The sequence below is a fragment of the Vipera ursinii genome, assembly GCF_947247035.1.
Source record: "Vipera ursinii genome assembly, chromosome: 1".
Lineage (NCBI taxonomy): Eukaryota > Metazoa > Chordata > Lepidosauria > Squamata > Viperidae > Vipera > Vipera ursinii.
The window spans coordinates 311,424,499-311,450,067 of NC_139512.1; the positions used below are offsets into that span (position 1 = coordinate 311,424,499).

General features: G+C 37.7%; 1 protein-coding gene across 1 annotated transcript in view; it reads left to right on the top strand.

The window, feature by feature from the left end:
• Nucleotides 1-25,569, top strand: part of KCNH1 (potassium voltage-gated channel subfamily H member 1) — a gene marked incomplete at both ends in the record, with an annotated part of 204,962 nt that overhangs the window by 91,360 nt on the left and 88,033 nt on the right. Inside the window, 2 exons of the mRNA XM_083379517.1 lie at nt 16,736-16,935; nt 17,843-18,095. Coding sequence (XP_083235643.1) covers nt 16,736-16,935; nt 17,843-18,095 — 453 coding nt within the window. The remainder of the gene's footprint in view (nt 1-16,735; nt 16,936-17,842; nt 18,096-25,569) is intronic.

Genomic DNA, 25,569 nt, shown 5'->3' on the forward strand with positions numbered 1-25,569 from the left:
TGAATATCCATTCAAATATCCATCTCCTAATGATTGGCCTTTTTGCTTGAGACTTTTTCCTATAGCAGGAAGACTGGGGCTGCTGTCTGCCTTTGTTAAGATTATTTTCTCCATTTCTCCTTTAGGGGAAATAGTCTATCATGCCTCTTTTAATATCCCCCCAAATATTTCATTCTCTAGGAGGGGGTGCTGGTTGCTGACTCCCTACAAAACACAGTAATAGATTATAATATTTACATCATAAGGTAAAGGTAAAGGTTCCCCCGCACATGCGTGCTAGTCGTTTCCGACTCTAGGGGCCAGTGCTCATCTCCGTTTCAAAGCCGAAGAGCCAGCGCTTGTCCAAGGACGTCTCCGTGGTCATGTGGCCGGCATGACTAGATGCTCATTCTGTTACGCGGCACTCGGGATTCGACCCGCCAAACTGCCAACCTTCTGATCGACAAGCTCAGCGTCCTAACCCACTGAGCCACCGCGTCCCTGATATTTACATCATAGATTTACATCATAGATTTATACAAAAAGTGCAAGTAGAGGACATTCTGTACAAGAAACCTTCATTTAATTAAATTAGCAGTAAAGGAAAAGATTATTATACAAAATACACACATTTTAGTCAACCAGCCATGTCCTCTTTAGGCAAGTTCCACTTCTTTCTTCTTCCTCCATTTTTTATCCCAGTCTTTGCATGGCTGCCAATTTATACCAGTAGCTACATGGTTTCAAAATTCCAGGTAGTATACCAATTTAAAACAGTTAAGGATTTGTGTCTTAGGTAGTATCCTTGAGAAAGAGAATGATCTAGTTTCTAGCTGCAGTCCTCAAAACTTAACAAATCCTCTTTAGACATTTGCATGAACTGATGAGGACACAAATAATATAACATAGGAAATAGTGTGGAATAGAACCCCTCTCAAGGGCCTTCACTCTTTCTATACTCCTGCCATGAAGATGAGGTACATACACCACCTTTCCTACAGATGTCATCTCGCTCTTCCTGGGAAGTAATTGTCAGACGTCACACAAACCAATGCGATAAATCTCAGGACAATTAACTAGCAGTAAAAATGTCACATACTGCACATGACTAGTTAAGTTGCTTTATTTAAGACAAGAAACAATTCACATTTAGGCAGAAGATTTGCCCTCAGTAGAAAGCAGAAATCTATCTTTGGCTGGTTTTGAGAACTGGAAATTTTTATGTTCCATACCGATTCTGTCCAGTTTGAAAATCATTGGATTGCATCTCACCAGCTTCAACCCTTCTGGCTCATATTTCAACTTTTAAATGGTTTTATAATTTGTTAACTTTTGAAGCCTGGAAATGCTATGCTAATAAACTGTTGTGTTTTTGTCTTGTTTTGGGTTTTATTTTTTTGATAAGGTAAGCATATGAACTTTGTTTTCCAAATGATATATAGTTTTGCTAAATAATTTTTTAAAAGAATAATAAAATACGATCACTAAATAACACAGGAAAAATAGAAACCTAATAAAAGCCAGTATTCTATCATACAACCCTCATTAATTATATTATGCTGATATCTACTAAATCTTGAGTGATATTCCAGTTATTATATTCTGGAATTCCAAAGGTCATCAAGAACCTTTAGAACCCACACCAAAGCAAAAGTAAGAGCAAGAAAAAGTATTAAATTGTGAGTATTATTCAGGAATTGGGTTAAAATCTACTTATTATACTGGTAAGAAAAAGGGTTCTGGATTATTTTTTTAAAAATCTTCAGTAAAATTGGTAAAGGGAGGAAAATGTAAAAAGCTTAAAACAAATGAAGTCCAAGAGAGGCAGGACACAATAACTCCTGTTTTCCATTCTACTAAGTCAAAATATAGTTCTTTTTAACTGAATATCATGTATGCTCTTAGCCATAGGTTAGCATTATATGTAAACCACAATACTCTTATTTATCAACCGATCATGGTTTAAAAGAGTTTTGGAACATCTTTGGGTAGCTTGAGATTATTTTAACATTTTATGAGAGTACAAAAGTTATAGTGGGCGTGGGAACGATACAAAGTAGTTGAGACCTTGTCACGTACAGTATGTCTAGGCCCAAGATACTATTTTTCTGAATTTGTGAGGAACTTTTGCTTCTTTTGGTTAGCTTTTTTTTTTAAAAAAAGACACCTATTTAAATGTTATTACAATGTTTTCTTTAAAACATCCAGCTTGTCAGAGAGCTCTCTGTGCAAGCATGCTCGTCTCAGGTGTTTCTTGTTTTTCTTTTTCTATAGTATTATTTCTGTTTGGGCCTTTAGCATCCCCTTTGTCCAGAGTTTCCCAAGCATCCTGAATTGTTTTTCTCTGTAGGATTTCCATCCATAGAATCTTGCATATTCTTTCTCCAAATTTGTTGAAGTCAGATCTCTTAAAATCTAGAACACTAGTCAGACTTTCTAAAGTTAGCCTTACCTTCTGTTATGACATGGTCACTCTCAGAGTTCTTACAACTTCTATTCCCTCAGCCATTTCATCCCCATTAGTAAGTATCAAGTCTAGTGTAGCTGACCCTCTACTTCTCTTCTCCCCTTTTTTGAGGATAAAATTGTAAGTTAGGAAACGGTTCAATGTATCAGTTGCTGCAGTTTCTTTCCCAATTGAGTTCAGGGTAATTAAAGTCCTCCATTATCACAATGGTGTGTTTTCTGCACACCTCAGCTAACTGCTCTGCAAAAAAGTTCGTCTATTTCCTCTGTTTGGCTCAGTGACCTGTAGTATACGCTTATAAGAATGTCATTTTCTTTTTTGCCTTAATATTCACCCAGATACTTTCAAGAAGGCTTTCATCCTTGGGGCAAGGCAAAGTTCATGGAGAGCCGTAGTAAAATCTTTGTCAATATGCCAAACCATTCTGCTTTTCTAGCAAATTCTGTATCAAAGAGCTTCAATGGCTAACCAAAACATCCTTCAAACATTCCTGAAGCTGCATTTCACACTTTCCCTTTAATTCTGCAGTATGGGAAAAGCAACAACTTGAGTTAAGAGTTGTTGGCACAAATGATCAAAACAGCATCTCTCGTTGGAGATTTAATTTCAGCAATGTAATTGAAAATGGCCCATGCATTACTGTCTATAAATTGCAGAAGGAAAATGATACTCTTAAATGACTCTGACTTCATTTAAGTAGTGACCTGTTCATTAGTACTGTGAAATGGAAAAGGAAATCCATTTCAATGTTCAAGATGATTTAATTTTGTAATACATAAAATGGTGCAAGTGATACATCTTATTTTTCTATTGTGCCACTCTTTTGGATTTTACTGCACATTCCCTTCATAGTGAATTGCACAGCTCTACACCAGCCAGCTTTATCCATGGTTTTGGATAAACTCAACTGTAAAATTTTAACACACTGATGATGATAACCCTGTTGGTGCTAGATCAGGAAGGACTAAACATTCCAAAGGAAAAAAGGCACTATGAATTTTCAGTGGAAAAATGCTTTAGAAATCTATAGTTTTTCATTTTTCTGAACAACTGGAGAATTGTTTACTTACACATTACATTATTCATATGAAAGCAAGTATTCTTTTGTGGTGTCTTAGTTGATCCTTGGATGGAACGTGACCAGGAACTTTAAGGGCTATAGATTAGATTGGGAAGTATAAACCCAAAACAACAACAACCTAGAAGAAGGCAATGGAAGGAAAAATACATAGCCATGCTAGAACAGAGGTCCACCAACCCTTTTCATGCAGGCAGCCCAGAGGGAAAGGGACCAGCTGAGAAAATTGCGGAAATGGGGCCCCGCGCACCCACACATGTGCAAACAGGCTATGCAACCCACATGGCGCTAGCAGCCCCATTTATAATAATAATAATAATAATAATAATAATAATAATAATAATAATAATAATAATAATAATAATAATAAGTTGGAAGGGACCTTGGAGGTCATCTAGTCCAACCCCCTGCTCAGGCAGGAAACCCTATACCATTTCAGACAAATGGCTGGCCAGCTCTTCTTAAAAACTTCCAGTGTTGGAGCATTCACCACTTCTGGAGGCAGGTTGTTCCACTGGTTAATTGTTCTATTTGTGCATGTGCACAGGCACTAGCCACTGCCACTAGCCCCCCTGGCATGTGCAAACGGGCCACGAATCCACATGGTACTTGTGCAGGCGCTAGCTGTTGTCACTAGCCCCACGCACATGTGTAAATGGGTCCGTGTGTGCTTGCGTGAGTGGGGAGAGTTCACACATGTGTGTGCATGCACTCGCCAGCCTGGTGGCAGTAGGCATGGACCAGTAATTGGGCCATGGCCCATAGGTTGGGGACCCCTGTGCTAGAGTATTCCGAATTACAGACTGAAGGGACCTTGGAGGTCTTCTAGTCCAACCCTCTGCTCAAGCAGGAGACCCTATCATTCCAGTGAAGTGGCTGTGCAGTCTCTTCCTAAAAGCCTCCAGAGATGGAACACCAACAACTTCTAAAGGCAAGCCATTCCACTGATTAATTATTTTAACTGTCATAAATTTTCTCCTTAGTTCTAAGTTACTGCTCTTCTTGACTAGTTTCCATCCACTGTTTCTTGTCTTGCTTCTAGTGCTTTGAGAATAGATTGCCCCCCACCTCTTTGTGGTAGCCCTCAAATTTTGGAACACTGCTATCATGTCACCCCTAGTTCTTCTTTTCACTAGACAAGACAAACCTAATACCTGCAAGTGTTCTTTATATGCTTTGGCTTCCAGTCCCTTAATCACCATATTCATCAGAGTTAATTCAGTTTTGAGGGAATCATTGTCTTTGCTACAATTATTTTTAATTTGTACAGTTTGGCATTCTCCATTTGTTTTTATCATTGAAACTGTAAATGAAAATTTTAGTTGTTGATTTCAGTTATGGCTTTGGAGTGCTATTTTTATTGTATTTGTTTTTTTAAATAATTCATTATTTCTACTGTGTAACACTAGACTTTCAGGTAAGGAAAAGAACACAGAAAATGTTCTAAAGAAAAAAAGGAAAGAAATAAAATAAAAAGCAACAATTCTTCTTTTCTTCTTCTTCTTCTCTCTTCTTCCTCCTCCTCCTCCTCCTCCTCCTCCTCCTCCTCCTCCTCCTCCTCCTCCTCCTCCTCCTCCTCCTCCTCCTCCTCCTCCTCCTGGAGTCCTGCAGAAGCATGGCACTATTACTTGCAGAAATGCTAGCCCAGGTCAAGAGAGGGTGATCTATTTTCCAGATCAGAATGCTTGCAGAATGATGGTGTGCTTTACCAGATATTTTTCCTGTATAGCATACCCAGAAGAAATACATAAATACATTTCCTATCAGATGGGTGTCCTTAAGCTGTGAATGCAGTTCCAAACCCATCCAAAAGTTCTGCTGAAGTATAATTTTGAACAAGAAGAGGTTTGAAATTATTAAATACATATTAATTTAATTTAAATTAAAGTAATTTGGGTTTTTGCCTTAGTTAAACCATCCTTAGGCGTGTCCTTTCCAATGTAGGTGATTTTCAGAAGTCAGACCTGGTAGTGCTTGGATGGCAGTAGTAGCATCAGGATCTCAGACTGTAATCTAGACTGGGAAATTAAAAATCATCCCAATAGGATCTGCATTGGCAAATTATTTTCAAATTCTTGCCAGGAACGTAATGTGGAGGCACCCATGAAGCCACCAAAAGGAAAGCTTAGCTGAAGGAAAATATCTTTCTTTTTCCCTTTCAGGGTGACACAGAAGTATCTGGTTTACTCCTTTGTAAAAATGGGTGAGATTATAAATAATTTAATTTTGGAGGATTGCACTTCTAAGTTGGCACTATCAGGAGATATTTTGTGAATCAACAAAACAACAACATCCTAGTTCTGTTATTAAGAAACAGTTGTGTGGTTAGGCAATATACATGGGTTGGATGGAGTCAAGCTGAAGTATGCTCTTCTCAGATGGCTGAGGTATTGGATGCCATTTGGAATTGTAAAGCTGTAACTATAATATGAAAGATATGAGCATAACTTTCAAACCCACTACTGAAGCACTGTTGCAGGAAATCATGCTAGTTAGATGTAGATATGATGGATACATTCTAAGTTTACCTTTTTATAGCTGTGATATCAGCACTAGAATTAGAACTACAGATTGAGTGCATCCTTTTGGATTGTCAATCATTGCTTTTTATTAAATTGATATACGTAATACAATGTTGAATGACAGTTTTAATATTGCATATTTAATCATCTGTACCTTAATTTTTAACACTTCTGTTAAAACTGGACAGAAGGATAATTTAAAATCTTAGTAGCAAAATCTTCCCCAGGACAAGTTGTTTATGCTTGGATGTTATGAGTTAGGCTGAACTTCCCAACATCCCCTTCTCTGGCCAGCTGGGGAATTCTTAGCCTTTAACCAAAGATCTTTTATTTGAATCCAACTGTAAGAAAATAGAACAGAAGCTGTTTTACATCTTTCATCTCAAAGCTCAGAAGTTAACCAAGCTTTTTCAAACCCTGAAATTTAGGGAATAGCTGTGCAACCATGCAGTCATGCATACAAGGAGGATTTCAATGAGAAATACCTTACAAAATCAATGAAACCAAAGCTCTATATTTAAAAAGGAATTGATTATCCATAGGGAATTATAGGAAAAACAAGGAGTGGGAACAATCACACATAAAACAGTCCAAATGAAATTAAGCTAGTCAGCCTGCTTTTAAACTACAGTAGATGCTGGATTTCAGCACACATTCAAAGTTTATTGCAGAAAGATGGTTTGAAAGAATTCACCTATATTAGATTTAACATATTACTGTGCTGGAGTGGCCCCTTTGCTCAGTCACATGTTTTACACAGAGAACTATGTAAAATATGGCTAAATTTAATATGGCTGAAAAAGTGTTCTACCTTAAATTTTGACCAGTCTAACGAAATACTTAGTACCGGTACTTAGTTTATAACGATCAAATACGTAGCAGTCCAAACAATAATGTATCAAGCATAATAAAAGCAATTTAAATCTTTTAAAACAATAAAATAGTACACAGACAAAACCATGGCAGCAATATTAAAGACAAAATAAAAATCTTGTCCTGATAAGGCTGAAGTAAACAAAACAATACAAATATTTCAAAAATAATAAAAAAAAATAAAACAGACCACCAAAGAGGCTGACCAAACAAATTAGTGGAAATTATTTCCTAATTGCAGATACACACAGTTTTCTTCCATTATTATTCTGTTTCATTCCCCTCAGCAGCCTATTATATATGACTATTGGACAAGACCATGAAAGGCATTGTATCCCATCCCTTGCTCAATGCAGAAATATCAATGAAAGCAAACCCCAACAGCAGCATTTTTCTTTCCATTAGGAGTAGAAAACTCAGAGATTCATTTCTTGTCAAGGCCAATGGGAAAAGAGGCCAGGATTCCCTGTAATCCTGGAGCTGTATTTTTTCATGTTCAAGGATTTATGTTGCCTGGCAAATATTAAAGAGTTTTGAGAGAGTGAAAAATAATAATTGGTAAACAATGTAATAGTAACTGTGTGTTTATTGGAAAGGAAAGAAATGCAAGAAAACTACTAAGATGCTAATTTGAAAAAATAATGATTTCCCCAAATATGAAAAGTTACAATCTTAGAAAAATATACAGTTGTTCATTTTCCAGCTGGAAATATGACAGCTTCATATTTTTTTCATATTGCAACTTTTATGTGATAATAGATGAATATTTAAATATTGCACGTTAACACAGCTTTTTCTCCATTGTGTTGACTGGCTATTTGTAAGATACTATATAATAAAATACCTTCTTTTCCTTTTCCAGTTAATTTTATTTTGTAGGTAGTTGGGTAATATATCAAATATCAGATATTTTTGGATTTATTGGATCAACGTAATTATAGTGTGATGAGTACACCACTGCAAGATCTGAAGAGCAAAGTTAAGCATTGATCATCCTGGAGATGGAATGGGAGAACTCGCCGCAGTACACTTGCTATGGTCATTTCGCCACGGCCAACTTGCCATGGGACAACTCACTGCAGGACAATTTCAAACAGGATAGCTCAACTGTATTGAACTGTGGAAATAGACAAAAATGAAAATAAGGTTGAAGAAATAGTGGCGGATAAAGTTTATCACACTGAGTTTTCCTGTCTGGATTTATCCTACAGTGAGTTATCCATGGCAAATTGTCTTGTGGCAAGTTGACTATGGCAAAATGGCAATGGTGAGATGACTGTAGTGAGTTGGCAATACTGAGATGGCCATGGTGAGTTGGCCACAGTGAATTGTCCAAGACCCTCCAGGAGAAGTCTATCTACATGGTTGTCTACTCTGAATTGAAAGCACATAATCAACTGTGCCTTTCCTTTTTCCTTTTTGCTCGTTAGTTGTTTACAAATGATAAAAACTAAGAGTATTTAACAATTTGATTTATAAATGTAGAGGACCTGAAGAAGTGGGTCACAAGGGCATAGAGCTAAAAACTTTATTCAGAAACATTTGTGGGTCAGCTTATCTTAATGTGCTGACAAGTCTTCACTGCTCTTACTGTCTCTTCTGTAAGTAACTAATAGTAAAGTAAAGATCACTCATGCAGGAATACAATGCCTTTGAGCAAGAATAATTATAATGTAGAGTGTGGAATTATAATTAGCAATTGGGACGCATGTTTGGAGTGCCTTGATGAAAATGAAATATTAGACTCAAAGTGGAAAAAGGTGCTCAATTAAGCCTGATTTTGCTGAAAAGGTCATTACATTAAAATAACCAGTCTAAAAAACACCTAATTTATTGTTGGGTTCTGGCCATAACACCTGCAGGTCCTGCTGTGCTGCCTTATCATTCCTGGGAAGGATAAGTGAAGAACGTTGGGAATATACATTCCTATTACGGTCATTCAAGGCACAACATCATCCCACCACCAAGCTAAAGCAAGAAGGCCTCCGTGTTGGGCATCAGTGACAGGGAGGCAGATGATCCCTTTAGAGGCAATGGCAAAGGCACCAGTTCATACTGGGCAGGAGTAGGCAGTAGCCTTCAGAAAGATCCCATTTGTTAGTTTTTTGGACAGAAGATTAGCAAACACAATCTTTATGAGAGATCCCATTTGCTAACTTTCTAGCTGTGCTTCACATTGGCTGGGTGCCTGATGGATTTTGCAGATCTTGTGGTTATATTAAGCTTTTTGTTTAGAGAAAAATACATCTGTATTTATGGCTGACTGGAAACTCCTTATAGACTTTTTGCATGAAACAGAAAAAAAATACACTTGTGATTTTGATTTTTGGAAAAAAATGAATAAAAAAATTGAGCTCTTTTGTAACCATAGAGTAAGAGACAATGTTGTTGACAGGGTTTGTGCAGAATATCTCCTGAGTCAACAAGGAGAATGCCCAAAAGAAGTGGTACTGAGAGTAGTCAGGTTTTGCACAACAACCACACTGATACACTGAGGCGTGTAAAAAAGGAAAAAAAACTTTACTTTTAGGAGTAGCACAAGTCAAGAATAAACAGTCCAGGTCATACACGGGTACAGAGAAGATATCAACAGTTCAAGAGTTATCCAATACAAAGTCATCTTACCAGTCCAAAAGTCAAAAACACAGCTCTTCAGGTTTAGCAAACAGTAGCAAAACCACAATCAACAATAATCAGCAAGCAACGTAACAAAGTAACTAACACACACAGAGAGAAGCTATGTCTCTAGCTCCCTCTTATGGCCATTGAATGAACAGAGTGTTGGCCAATCATTACACATTTAAAGAGATACAATACATTACAAATCATGGCTTATATATTTCCAACCCAACCAGTTAGGCTGTAATCATATGACTAACAATTGTAATTGTATTAGTATTTGCTGCAGAAGAAATCAGAAGCTTCCTTTTACTTTTGGGGGGTCTCTTTTTCTGTATTTTTCTCTCCTTTCTTCCCTTGCTTTTTTAAAAAAATCCTTTATTACTTTGTGTTGGTGTTTGTGTTCTTTGTAAAACCTTTAATAAAAAGATTTATATACAAAAAGCAAGATATCAGTCTACATTCCAATACCAAAAAAGAGAGATTTAACAAAATGTGTAAACTATTGTACAATATGCTTAATTTCACATGCTAGCAAAATAACGCTTGGGATCATCTAGCACAGATTAGAGCCCTGTGTGGAAAAAGAGGTGCCAGAGGTTCAAACTGACTTTAGAAAAAGCCAAGGAACTTGAGATATTAGTGCTGATGCACGCTGGTTGATTGAGAAAGCCGAAGAATATCAAAAAGAAGTCACAACATGCTTCATCAGTTGTAGAAAGGCAGGTGATTATGCCAATCATGTCAAGCTGTGGAAAGTGCTCAGAAAAATTGCAATCCTATAACATCTCACTGTCCTCATTACAAACTTAGATACTCCAGATTGGTAAAGGGGTGATCAAAGCTCTACACTTTCCCCTTATTTATTCAACAGTATACTGAATATAGGGAAGCTGGATTGCAGGCAGATGAGTATGGTTTTTTAACATTGGAGGAAGAAACATCAGTAACCTTAGCTATGCTGATTACACTACCCTGATAATTGAAAATGTAAAGGATCTGCAAGCCCTAGTTATAAAAGTCGAGGAGCAGAATGAAAAAAAAAAGAAACTAAAATTAAGTACAAAGTAGACCAAACCAATGACAACAGATACAATACATGTAGTCCTTGACTTATGACTACAATTGAGTCCCAAATTTCTGTTGCTAAGTGAGACATTTGTTAAGTTACCCCAGTTACAACCTTTCTTGCCACAGTTGTTAAGTGAATCGCTGGAGTTGTTAAGTTAGTAACATAGTTGTTAAGTGAATCTGGCTTCCCCATTGACTTTGCTTATCAGAAGGTTGCACAAGATGTTCACGTGACCCCAGGACACTGCAGCCGTCATAAATACGAGTCAGTTGCCAAGCGTTTGAATTTTGATCATGTGACCATGGGGATGCTGTAGCGGTTGTAAGTATGAAAAAATGGTCATAAGTCACTTTTTTCAGTGCTGCTGTAACTTTGAATGATCACTAAACAAACTGTCATAAGTTGAGGACTACCTGTAACCAATCTTAAAATTGACAATGAAGATACTGAAGCGATGGACAGTTTCTGACTTTTAGGATTAACCATCAACAGTGAAGAAACAAGCAGCCAAGAAATATACCTAAGATTAGGGTTAGGGTTAGGGTTAGGGTTAGGGTACTCAAATGCTGTGGGGTATCATAGAGCGAATGATCATAAAAAGATTACATCCCATACCTAAGATAAATGATTGCTCAATGGCCTGATTTTTCAGATGGTGGTGGCTTCATTGCCAGACCACTCTCAGAAATGTTTCAGACATTGTTATTCCTCCCTCTATTCTGAACATTTCCTGAGAAAGTAAATATTTAAAAGATGGGACAGTACCTTTATTGAGACCTGGACTGAAACTGAGATGACATTGAACTGGTCTTTCTTTGCATGATGGCATTGTTCATTCTCTCCGAAGGATCCTGATTCAGGTTTTCTCAATTCTGCTTTCTCTTAGGTAGTTGCTAGGTAGTTCTCTTAGGTCAGGGGTGGGGAACCTTGGCTCTTTTATGACTTGTGGACTTCAACTCCCAGAATTCCTGAGCCAGCCGGCTGGCTCAGGAATTCTGGGAGTTGAAGTCCACAAGTCATAAAAGAGCCAAGGTTCCCCACCCCTGTCTTAGGTAGTTCTCTCACTTTCTCTTAGGGAGTTGCTTCCTAAGGACTGTTTCTTAACATTTGCATCTTTTGTGTTTTCCTTCTCTGAACTTCCTTCATGTGAATGCATGTATATAGCACCTGTAAATTATTTTATTTTTCAATCTTCAATTCTTCTATGATTTTTTTATATCTGTATAAATAATTGGCTCCTGGGCCTAAATCAAGACTATCCATCACTTTTCAGTTATTGATGCCTTCTTATCATTGCCAAATGATAATGCTTCTGTGATAAGACAAGACATGGCAGAGAATTTTTTCCTTTTCAGGCTTCTAAATACAGCAATCATTTCTGCTCCATTGCTATTTATTTATGAATATATCCCAGGGACACGATGCTCTAACTTAGTTATCTATGCCCTCACAACTGGATTACCGCGCTGCATGCTACATATTCTACCTTTGAAAATGGTCCAAAAGTTGTAGTTGGGGCAAAATGCTGCTGTCTGGTTGCTGTTTGACCAAATAAATCCTCCAATTTCAGATGTGTCAAAAAGGTTGAGAATACTAGTCTATTTGCTTGATAAGTTTTTTTTGGCACTTTTAAAATTATCCTTTAATTTCCTTTCCCCTTTCCCCTTTATGATAATTTGTATTTTAATGTTTCTTTTTGAAATTTAATAAATATATATATTTTTTTAAAAAGAAACCTTCACTAACCAAAAAGATCCCATGGAGTTGCTGGGATTTGGGTGGTATATAAATTTAATAATAAAAGTTTTAATAAAGCAATGTGTAGTAAATATCTGAAATATTGTCTTCCCTAAAATCCTTTACTAAGATAAATTGGGGAGGATTTGTCTATGGGTCTCATCTGGTTATGGGCACACGAAAAATAGAACTATTGCTGTTGGTACTATTGTCTGTGACTTTGGCCTGTAGTGTGCTGGCTGAAAGAAAGCTATTTTGGGAGATGCTGCCCTGTTTATTAAATTCTCTTCCTGGAGAAGCATGGATGGCTTTTAGGTTGAGAAAATAATTTGCAGTATTCTTACTAGGACACGTGCAGAACTGTAACTGCTTCACAATCAAACTGGCTTCACATTAACTGCATTCATGAACCATTTATTTATTAATTATTAGACACATTTAAGTAGCTGCCCAACTCACATACAGGGGCGGCTCACACACTCTGGGCAGCTTACTCAGTTTACAGTATACCTAAATGTTGCATTTTAAAAACTTTTATCAGCAATTGGGCCTTTTTTCTTACAATTATAAATGGTTTTTATGGTGATTTTCCTCTGTACATTATGCTGTTCTGTTCCAGAGAAAAGAGCAATGTACAAATAAATAATGTCCAGTGTTAATCTTTTTTCCATATGGACTTTGCCATTTTCTCTGCTGAATGTACAAGAAACACACTTGGTCACAGTAACACTACTAAAATGATGAAACATTAAGTTGAGGGAAAAAAAAGTTTCTATCATGTACCTAAAATCTAAAGAGACTGTGGGCTGATCTTGGCTGAAACTTAGCACAGTTGACATTGCTTAATATAGAATGGGGAACCACCTAGGTCTGTTGACTAGTCTAGACCACCACGCTGGACAAAATTGAAATCTCTTCCATCATTCTGCCAAGAAAAATACATGGAGATTTGCACCAAGAGTTGAGCACACTCAGGGCTATCTTTACCTTCAGCCATAATAAATTAAGCATGCTTAATTTCAAGGAGGAAGCTTGTTCTGTAGATAAACCTCTCAACCAAAACCTTTTCTTTCTGATTGTTAAATGAAGATCCATGGAATGTCACAAAATCAAGATAACCATTATTAATCATCAGAGGAGTTAGACCATTCTATATGGCTCAGTGGGTTAGGACGCTGAGCTTGTCGATCAGAAGGTCGGCAGTTTGGCGAGTCGAATCCCGAGTGCCGCATAGCAGAGTGAGCGCCTGTTACTCGTCCCAGCTTCTGCCAACCTAGCAGTTCAAAAGCACATAAAAATGCAAGTAGAAAAATAGGGACCACTATGGTGGGAAGGTAACAGCGTTCTGTGCACCTTTGGCGTCTAGTCATGCCGGCCACATGATGACGGAGACATCCTCGGACAAGCGCTGGCTCTTTGGCTTTGAAACGGAGATGAGCACTGGCCCCTAGAGTCGGAAACGCCTAGCACGCATGTGCGGGGGAACCTTTACCTTTACCTTTATATGGGAGGAGACATGTTTTTGATTTAAAAAACAAGATTTTTAGAATGATTGGCCGTTTGACTCTATTTGTTTATGTTCAGATAATATTTAAATGCTTATCATTCAATCTTGGGTATATTTATATCAGGGATTAATCTTATTTTCAAGAATCTATTGCCTGTGATCCTTTCAGCCTTAGCTAGGATAAAGAAAGATTCAAGATATTTTGATACAAGCTGCATGTTAAATTGCTTAGAACATTGTTGCTATTGTATATAATGTACCATCTCTCTATTAATGCTGATATATGGACAACATTTTAGAGATACTTCAAAAATAGTCTAATATTGGCATAACATCTTGGTCAATGGGCATTTCCTCATGGAACTATTTCTACTCTCCAACTCCTTGTAAGCATTTCAAGGTGAACTTTGCAATCCATTTCATTCTTCCTAACAATAAGGAATTCTGGATAGAGAACCACAGAGATGACTTTGGAGAAGGAATTTGGCAGTTAGCAAAACAGAATTTAAGAAAAAGAAGCAGATGTTGCAAAGAAACGTAAACTTGATTTTGTGGGCTCCTTGGTGTTCTCTGAGCTTGGTGGTTTTCTTGCAGATGTTTCATTACCAAACTAGGTAAGATCATCAGAAATTTGATTCTCTGATATAAAAGAAGCTGTCAGGATTTCAAGATTCTGTTACTATAGCCCATATAAAAAATAAAATTTCAGCATATCTTGTGGAGTCTGTTTCCTGCTCTGTCCTAATTTGAAGGGCTAAACGTTGAGAACCCTGAGCTACTCAGTGTGTCCTCCAGCCATCCAATAGGAGACTATAAAATTATCAGTGGGATTCAGATACTTGAATTCCCATTCCTTACAGAAAGGAGCAAAATTAATAACTAGCTCCCCCTTGTGTTCTCAGCATATATTGTTTGTCTTTGGCCAAGCCGCAAGATATCTGAGGGGTTGATGAGGGGAAAGTTGTCTGGTGTGAAGGTAATATTTTTCTTGCATATAAATTTCTGTTAAAGGCTGTGCACATGGCATGACGTCACAAATTTGCAACCTCAAGTAGGAACTTTTTTCCAACATTTAACTATGGTTCCAGAAACACTGTTTATGGAGAAAGTATGTGTAATAGTTTGTACTCAGAAATTAGATTGCTCCAAGAGTTGGATCTGTGCATAGGCAGAGATGGTCAGGCCACCACATTTTTTTACAGGCATTGTAAAACTGACCAGATTAAGAGGAGATTTGCCAATAAAGTTGCCTGTGGAATCTACCAGGAAGTAAGCTCAGGTGGAAGGGAGTAGAAATGGACAATAGTTCTTACAACTGGAAAATCAGCCTCCTCCCGGTGAAGATCCAATATGGAGTTGAGGCACACCTGAACCAGAAGAAAATGGCTTCAGCTTTCCTTGGAAGACACTGATTTGGGAACATACAGGCATAACACCTATGCTGGCTTGGCTCAAATAACAGTAGTGAACAGGCCTTAAATATATTTGTAGGAATAATGCCATCCAGCAATAAACCATTTGGGTTCAAGTCCTAATATGTCCTATTAGGGGTTGAAAAGGACGAACTGACAAGCATGAACTAATAACATCACCTTTTCATCTTGGTCTGTGATTACCTTCAAATTGGTCTGTGATTACTATCTCGTCTGTGTTAGCCATTTTGTAAATTGGAAGACTTCTGGGCAATCATTTTGTGAAAGCATTCAAGACCTACTTTCAGAATTCAAGTTTCATATCAGTCCCTGTCCATCCCCAATACATCAGTACATCCCCAGTACACTCTATCTAGAATAGATGGAGCAATGGTTGGACTTACTATAATGGTTTCATGAGAGCTTTGAACTGTATAGCTGGCAGCAATATTTCAAAAGTTTTGGCAGAGTTTTCCCCAACAATACTTCCTGCCATTCCTTTTAGGTGGAATTGCATCTCTTGCATGAAATAATCAATCACTGTTGTTGTATATGGAGGCTTGTTTCTGGATCTGACATTTTTCTGAGTCTCAGCTTCTCCTGTTGTGGCTTCTCAAATATAACACTCTCTCTAAGTACATTTATCTGACTTTTATTAAAAATAATCTGATCTGCCAAGTGGGAAAAAAAACAGAGACCTTTCATGCTCAAGCTGCTGAAGGGCTTTCGATGAGCTGGCTTTTGTTGAATTTGTGCCTGTTCATTTTTTGTATAAGCCATTTTTAACTTTTGTAGGACTCCATAAACTTCTGTTTGGGAAAGGCAAGCTTACAAAAGTTAATAAATATATGCATTATTATTTACAGCATTGAAAGAGGTCTGTGCCTGTGTACAGTTAAGTGAATGGGAGGTAATGATTTAAGGTGACATCAAGCCTAGATTGAATGAGCAGCCTCTAGGGCAGGGGTCTTCAAACCTGGCCCTTTTATGACTTGTGGACTTCAACTCCCAGAATTCCTCAGCCAGTGTGCCTGGCTGAGGAATTCTGGGAGTTCAAGTCCACAAATCATGAAAGGGCCAAGTTTGAAGACCCCTGCTCTAGGGTTAGAAAATGTTTCCCTAATTGCACAGCTGTGGAGTTACCCAGTAAGTCATTTAACATAAACCAAATTGGAAATGGCACTCTTAATTGAAACAAGAGAATTTGTATCAAGATGAGGCACCCTTCTTTTATATAATACATGAAATTTTGAAAGGAAATCTCTAAAGGCTTGTACCTATAGGCAATAAATGGCATCAGCGCTTAGGGTTGTAACAATGAAGATAACTATTATTGCAATTGATGGAATTGATGCTATTTTCTCCCACAAATACTGCAGTGTATTGCTGTATTTGCCAAACCATCTGCCTCTTTCAGAGAAGGCCCACCTTCATTTTGTTCCCCCTTCCCCACCTTCTTCTATTTGCAGCTTTGTTATACGCAACCATTTTTGGGAATGTGACAACTATCTTCCAGCAAATGTATGCTAATACAAACCGATATCATGAAATGCTAAACAGTGTCCGGGATTTCCTGAAGCTCTATCAAGTGCCCAAAGGCTTGAGTGAACGTGTGATGGACTACATTGTTTCTACCTGGTCAATGTCCAGGGGCATTGATACTGAAAAGGTGAGGTCCCTTGAGAAATCTAGCATTACTTAGCTTTTCACCGCCCTTTACTAATAGCCTATATTTTTACTGCCACCCTGACTTCTTGTCCTGTAGAAAATCAATAAATAGAACAATCGGCTGATAAATATAGATCTTCAAATTCTCAAGCCTACTTCTCAAGCTCTGCCGATTTTGCATACATACGAATAGTGAAAAATGTTACAAAATGAATAACAAGTGTATTTTGTACTCTGCAGTTAGTGCTAGCACTAGTAGTGCTCAAGTAATTAGTGCTACATACTTAACTGAGAAAATCTGTTGAAATTTCATACATCCCTAAATCTCTAAACACTGAGATTTTATTTTATCTAGTGTACTTTAGAATGTAAAGCAAAGCTAATAAAGAGAAAGATTAAGTCTCACCTTTTTATGGTTATGAATAAATTTTGCAAATATAATTCTTAACAGGTTCAAAATATCACTTGAAAGAAACTGTGATGATCAGTTATATAGTAACAAGCTTATTGGTCAAATGAAACAGATTAAGAGATTAAGAGAATAATTAATTAATCTGAAAATAAATTTGACTTAAATCACTTTTTTTCTTTTTGGTCTTGTAAAACTATAATATTCTGAAGTTACTTTAATTTATTGTTAAGCAAAATATAGGGAAAAACCAGATCAAAGAGTCTAGGTTTCTTTAGCTTGCCTCTAAATCCTTTAGCAACCCTTTGTTTAACATATACAGTGACCGACAGAAGAGAACGAGTTTCCAGTTCTAGCTAGAACTAATTGACTATAGAAAGAAAGAATAAATTCTTTGGCAAATACATAAAGGATTAATTAATATAAAGATAAATTTCATAGAGGGTTTCACACACTCTATAAGGCTTGTGCGCGCTTACTTTTGGTCCTGTTGTCCTAGGTTTTACAGATCTGTCCTAAGGACATGAGAGCAGATATCTGTGTACATCTGAATCGAAAAGTTTTTAAAGAGCACCCAGCCTTCAGACTAGCTAGTGATGGGTGCCTGCGAGCTCTTGCAATGGAATTTCAGACTGTGCACTGTGCTCCTGGAGATCTCATTTACCATGCGGGTGAGAGCGTGGACAATCTTTGCTTTGTGGTTTCAGGATCCTTGGAAGTGATCCAAGATGATGAAGTTGTTGCAATTTTGGGTGAGTTCTACTATAGTCTATCTGTGAGTATATCTGTGTTAAGTTACAAACTGTAATTCTGTTGGTAGAAGGTTCACAATATTTTAGCAATGTGTACATAGACTGTGCAGCAATAATTAGCATTGGAATTGAAGTCTAAGACAAAATGTCTGCTTGTTAGATTTGTCCAGAGCATCCTTCCACGCTCTTTCAAACAACAACATTTGTTTAATGAATGATAAAGGAATCATGGAAAGCTAAAGTTATTGACAGATTTGTCTTTTTAATGGTGGTACTCTATTTACGAAATATCCTCTATAGAAAAACTTACCTGGCACCTAAACTACCATTTCTTTTAGTCTCCCACTAAGGTCGTTTAGTTTTCTCAGCTCTTTTAAAAACTATAGTAAGGTTTTTGGACCTTTATTGTTTGGGTGCCAATTTTATTATTAAGCTTTTTATTTATTTTTATTACTCCCATTGCTAACATTTATTTATTTTTTTCATTGTGATATCTTCTGGCATGGTTTTGCTCTTGTTTTAGTCTAGTACACACAAGTCCCTCCATTGACTGAAGACACTATCAAAAACTAGCAGGACACACCTCGCAAACCCCTGTCAGTTGCTCAGCTCCACTTACATAGTTCTCCAAAGTCAATAGTTGGACCTGCATGTGCACAACATATGCATGCACAGAGCATGCAATCATAACACTAATAGAATATTTGAAGCTCAGGGTTGAACTATGAAATTCTTGGTGCTCTCTGAGCTTGGTTGTCTTCTTGCAGATATTCCATTACTAAGTTAGGTAATGAAACAACTGCAAGAAACAACCTGCCTCCAGAAGTGGTGAATGCTCCAACACTGGAAGTTTTTAAGAAGAGACTGGACAGCCATTTCTCTGAAATGGTATAGGCTTTCCTGCCTTAGCAGTGGATTGGACTAGATGACCTCCAAGGTCCCTTCCAACAACAACTTCTTCTTCTTCTTCTTCTTCTTCTTCTTCTTCTTCTTCTTCTTCTTCTTATTATTATTATTATTATTATTATTATTATTATTATTAAACAACCAAGCTCACAGAGCATCAAGGACTCTACACCCATAATGCTAATGGGAAGGGAGTAATATCTAAATTGAAAAGATTTTCCAAATTTCCGCATGCTTCCAAAAAAAGCAAACAACATTACATGCAGAATTGCTTGCACTCCAGCATAGGTGATCCAGGGGTATGTTGTCTGCCGTGCAGTTTTCTGGAGCCAGTAATCCCTGGCTGTTGGTTTTGTTATGTGAAGGATGTCCTCTGATCTACGGGTATATGTCGCCTTGCCATTTGGGGTCACGATGGGACCATTCTCCACGACCAACTTGCAGTGAACGCACTGCTGCCAATTAGACATGGCCAACTTGCTGTGGACAGGTTGCTATGGCCATCTCGCCACAGGGCACTTTGCTGTGGCCAATTCATCACAGGAAAACTCACTGCAGGATAATTCAACAATTTTTTTATTTAAAATAATGAAAAAATATTTTAACTTTTGTCATTCACATTTCATTTTGTCCCTCCTTGTGCATCCTTTTTTAATAGTTCTATTTCACCATTTCTTCGATATTATGTAATTTTTGTCCTGCAGCAAGTTGTCCCACAGCAAGTGGCGATTGGGTTGTTTGTTGGGCTTGTAATTAGGGACGGTGTTCCTCTTTTGGTTTTTGATATCACAGCAAGCTTTGTGGCTTCTCTAGGTCCACCTTGATAATAAGAGAAAAATTATGAGGCTTTTTAGGGTTTGTTGGGTTTTTTGGGGGGGCGAAGCTTATCTTTTGTTTTCCCTGTAAACCTGTGAATTGAAAGCATACTTTCCTCAGCCTTTGGATAAACTTGATTTATAGTAATTTTATTATACAAGGGAACAAAATGTATTCAGTTAGCTAAGAAGAATAACCTAACCAAATGAAATATTGTTCTAGGAGGCACAGCTTCCTACTTTCAATATAAAGTTGGCTGCAGTGGCATCTCTCATGCAGGTGAACTGTCCTTTGTGTTTTAAAGATATATATTTACGCAGATAATAAAGCTTGAGTAATTAAAATGCAGTTCTTTTCTCTGTTGCAAGGAGGATCCATAGACATAATTCCTAACAAAAATGATATTCAATTAAAATAAAACTAAAGGAAGGATTCTGCTTTTATGAACACTGTCCCCTGTCACACTTCCTCCTGACTTTGGCTCAAAGGTGCCAGGATAATAGTTTTCGATGAACACCTATTTGTATGCAACCTTCATATCATAGCCGGTGCTGAGGCCATCTGACCAGGTTTTTCTAAACCATTTTCTCCTGAAAGAACCCTTACTTACTTGCATAATATGTGGCCTCTTTGTGAGATCTCCTAGCTTCTGTTAGCTGCTTTCACCTGGGGTATATTGTACCCTTTCCCTCTGGACATCTGCAGGGGATGGTAGCTTGAGGCTAGCAAGGAGCCTGAAGTAGAATGATAGGTCATCTATCAAAAAGTCACCTTTCTGCCCTCTTCCCAGCCCCAACACCATATCAGATCCATTCTTGAAACCAGATGATGGCCAGCAGCTCAGCCTATGGGGAGATAAGATCTAAAGTAGCAAATGAGCTCTCACTAGTTTTCAGCATTTGTGGGTTGGTGGAGCTGATGTGGTGAGTGATGTGGGATGCTGAGGCAGACTTTCCTGAACCATACCTTGAGATCCCATATCAATATATGGGAGATGGAGTATAGATGAGCTTTGGGAAACCACAACTGTGTTTACAGTCTTACTTCAGGTTTACTGCAAAGGTCATAAATGTGAGAATTGGTCGCAAAATTACTTTTTCATTACCATCATAATTGCAAATAGCCGCTAAACAAGGCAATCATTAAATGAGGACTACCTGTAATATCTTGCTACCTGCCTTCACATAGAATCATACAACTGAATTTGCTAAAAGTTGAGTTCTTGAATCTCTGTACTCTCAAGCTGCTGTGACTTTAAAGCCTTGCTGGAATTTTGTATTGAATTTTGGTAGGTTAGTGAGTCTGCTATGAGTTAATAGCCTTCAATGCTACTGAAGTAGTTATTAAGTTGCTTGTGCTATAACCCAGCTGTGTAATCATGCAGATTTGCCTGGAAAAAAACTGAGTGCTAAACATGTCAAACATGTAAAGATGTCAAGATGTACCAAGGGCTACTGAGACAGAAAAAAAAATGACAATTTTCTATTAGAGAAGAGCCGATAGTAATTTGAGTCTGCTTCTTGCACTAATTAAAACACACAGTTCCCTTGCAAGAGAAGGACCCCAAAAAGAAAACCCAAACCCACCCAAGAACTTGTAGTGCTTTGGTACTTTGACTTACATGTTTTATGCTGGTTTTTTAAATTTAAATTTAATTTAATTTAATTTTTTAATTGTGAATAAACTTATTAATAGTTTTTAAATTAAAGGGCTTTTTATCCTACTGTATATATATACACACACCGTGTAAGAATATAGAGTTGGCCAGGCCAGGAAACACCACTTAAGAGAAGATACTGGCGTGTGGGGGAGACTTTTTGTTAATGATATTGAACCTGTTGGTTGGAGGCATTCTGAGACAGAAGGAAATGTGCATAGAATTTGCATGCAGAAAAGGTGAAATGCTATTGATGCCAAACATCAGCAAATATCCATAGAAGATTCCTTTTTTCTTCCTTTTCTTTAACAGGAAGGTTAAATCCTGTTCTCATATAAACAGGATTTCTGTTACTCTGTTTAAAACTAGAATAATACTCTAAATAATGAAACAATGACAACTCTCCATTATTAGAATATAAGCTTCTGCTGGTCTGTTTTCACACTGACACTATCCTGGACACTGTGACATTTATTTTAATAAACATTGGCTTTGATCCTAAGATAAATCAAGGAAGTTCAGAGAAGAAGTTTCATCCTGTCTTTCACATACAGTCCCCTGAAAGCTTCTCTCAACATCAAACAGCTTTTAAATAATGTGAGATAAGCCTGGGAGAAGTAACTGGGGGAAACAGGATAAAAGCCCAGTCAAAGGCATATTAACTTCAGTAAGGCTTAGTCCCAATTATGTGTGCCTATTATTACAACTGGATTAGATTTGGAGGACTGCTGGCTTTGTGTGATCCCATGTTCCTTGCACTCCTCCACATTCTCTTCAGGAATTTCATAAACTTTTATTTCTTTCTTCCGAAAGGTCCTCTGGGGCCAACAGGAGACAGGATTTTTACCCCCTTACGTGTACTTACTGAAATTGATTTATCAGAGCAGCCAAAGCCCTGTTTCTCACCTGCTATCCTGAAATTTGTCTACAGATGAACCAGTTGTACCAGATTGGCAAATGTCTCTTAATATAAAACATTATGAATAAAGGGATTATTATGATTGTGGCATCAGAACATATAAAAAGCCTAATTTTGTGACGCAAATATGAACGTTTTAATTTGTTTACCATCAGCAGGGGATGGGGGTTTTTTCATTTATTTACTCTGAATAAGATAACACTTTGCACAGAAGGCAAGCATGGCTCTTGTGTCCTCAGATCTCCAGAGTAAGTTATTATTTACATAACCATAATCCCTGAGGTAGAATTTAAAGAAAATAATGTTATTCCTATGGAGAACTTTGTGTATCTTTTGTCCTGTACGAGGAGGGTGTTAAATGGTCCATTTGCTCCAGGGAAGGAAAATCCTGCTGCTTTAATTTTATCTAATTGCCATCTTAACGTGTTCAGATAGAGTTGTTCTCATAATGTTCATCTGAAATGGTTTTGCTTTATTGCTTTACCTACAAGGATTTCATTTACATAAAGGTGCCAGAGATGCTAGTTGTATCCCAGAGGAATAGATTTATAGAGAAGCACAAAAATATCTCAGCCTTACCCAGAAAAGCAAGGGATCTTACTTTGCAAATCTACAAACAGCTCTTGGAATTTTGTCAAATCAAGAGCAAATGACTAAACAGCAATTAAATGGAAATCCTAGCTGGGTATCCTGAGAATTGAAGCTCAACATTTCTAGAAGGTTGTGGAAAACAGACTATGGAGAATATTGAACCCACCTGAATGTTACTTTTCAATTATATATTGTATAATTTTATACTAAAATATTGAATATTTTTATTTATGGCCAGTTACAGGGAGTTAACAGAATGGAATTCTGCCATTCTTCCTTGAGAGCAAAGGATTGTTCCAACCATAGGCATACTTTTTTGAAAGTAAGCCCACTAACTATATAAGTACACAGTATACTGTAAACTAGCATTGAACTGGGCTGTTACAATAGTGCAACTCAGTAATTTCAGTTGAATAATGCACATTAATCCATACTAGCTTCATAACGTAGGCTATTATCCTAATCCAGGGGTGTCAAACTCAGTTTCACTGAGGGCCACATCAGCATTGCGGTTGCCCTCAGGGGGCCGGGTGGGTATGGCCTGGGTGGGCGTGGCCTACTGGGTGGGCATGGCCTACTGGGTGGGCATGGCTAGAGTGTATATGGCCTACTAGGTGGGTGTGGCCAGCTCTACATTGTTCGCATCAAGGGTGCCTATGGGGGCCTGGGCAGGAGTGGGACAGATCTGAGGGTCTCTGGCAGAAGGAGGGTCTCTGGGCCAGGGCCAAGGCAGTGGGGGCCATTCCCTCACTGTTTCCAGGATGGCTTCGCAGGCCGCATGAAACCCCTTTGCGGGCCGCATTTGGCACCTGGGCCTTGTGTTTGACATGTCTGTCCTAATCCATGTAAAAGATATCCTTCCACCATTTTTAACTGAAAAAATGTTCAGGTTGCAAGAAATCCCTGCATAAAAATATTATATCTACAACTCGCAGTACTTTAGCACGATCAACAAATTGTAGCTCTAATAATCCAATCCTTACTCAGCATCTGCAGACTTGAGGCCAACAGCTCATTCTGTCCAGCAATAAGTCTGCTTGCTCTGACTTGATTTCAAAGAGAGCACCTGGCATCTTGAACCATTAGACTTACAATTGCCTTTCTGATTTTCCCTTTCCAGGCAAGTACACTGGAGAAATGGACAACAGACATTGCCCAACATGACTAGACACCTCTCTTTTCCAGGAGTTTGTAAATACGCAGAAAACTGGTGTCAACTAGTTTTCACTTCAGTTTTAATTTAAGACAAATACCAGGACAAGTGTAATTATAAAACTATAGGTTGTTTCAAACTTCATATTTCTTAAAAGGATTTTCTTTCTAGTCTTCATTTTCTGGGTGTTTCCAGAGGCTTTTTACTGCAGTAATCGTCTTGTTTTGTTCATGAAATTTGGAGCAGGGATGTTCAAGATGGTTCCCTCTTCTTTGTATCTTTAACCCTTTTGTGTTTCTGTCTTTTTCTTTCCATAAAATATATTTTAACAGAGGAAAAGAATGGAATACTTACATAATATATTTTGAGTGATAACAGTAAGAGCTCTCCATCCAAAAACACCATCTATTTGTGTAAGATTTTTTAAAAAAATGAGCTCAAGTTTGGTATTTTCCATTAGAAAATAAAAGAGCTCTCCCTCTGAAAACACCATCTATTTGTGTAGGATTAAAAAAAAAACTGAGATCAAAGTTGGTATTTTCCATTAGAAAAAGAAAGGAGAAAGGAACTCATTGTAGGTCTAGGAAAATGCTGTTTAATATGGTTCCTGCTTGTGATTTCTTCAAGTTTTGTTAATACAGAATTAAACCCAGATGGACAACTATTCCTGACCTTGTAGGCATAGCTGTAGCACCATTCAAACATTTGTTATCTGAACCTTCAACACATAAGTATTCCAGATAAATCTTCAACTACTCCTCTATGTCCTTAAACAATCTCAACAAGTTTGGTCTTCATGTAGCCAAACTGGCTTCCATGTAGCTAGCAACCTCATAATGAGAGTCTGTGCATGGACTACTATATCAAATCTGAGTGCAATATGGAAATGATATAGCAAACATCTGTAGAAACCTCTGGGTTTTTAAGAAAAACTAACCAAAACCCTTTCTGCAGTTGCAATTATTCTGAACATTTTCAGTTAGACATAATTTCTTATTAATCTAAAATGATTCCAAAAAAGAGAGCCAATTTGATCTAGTGATTAAAGTGCCAGATTAGAAATTGGGATGCCATGAATTCAATTCTATCTTAGCTATGAAAGTCAGCTTAGTGACTTTGGGCCAGTCTCTTTTGCCCCAACTCATCTCACAGGGTTGTTGTACCATATTTCCACACAAATAAGACCCAGTTTTTATTTTTTTTGCTTCCAAAAGAGGCACCAGGTCTTATTTTCTACTTTTCTTCTCGCCTCATGGCGGTGTCTTTTTTACTTTTTTTCTTTTCTTTTCTACTCGCCTCATGTCTTTTCTACTCGCCTCATGGCGGTGCCACCAACAGCCCTGCCCAGCCGGCCCATTCATTCTGCAGCTGAGAATGGAGCTCTGGCTTGTATTTTGCAGTCAGAGGCCTTTCTGGAAGGCCTCTGTACCCA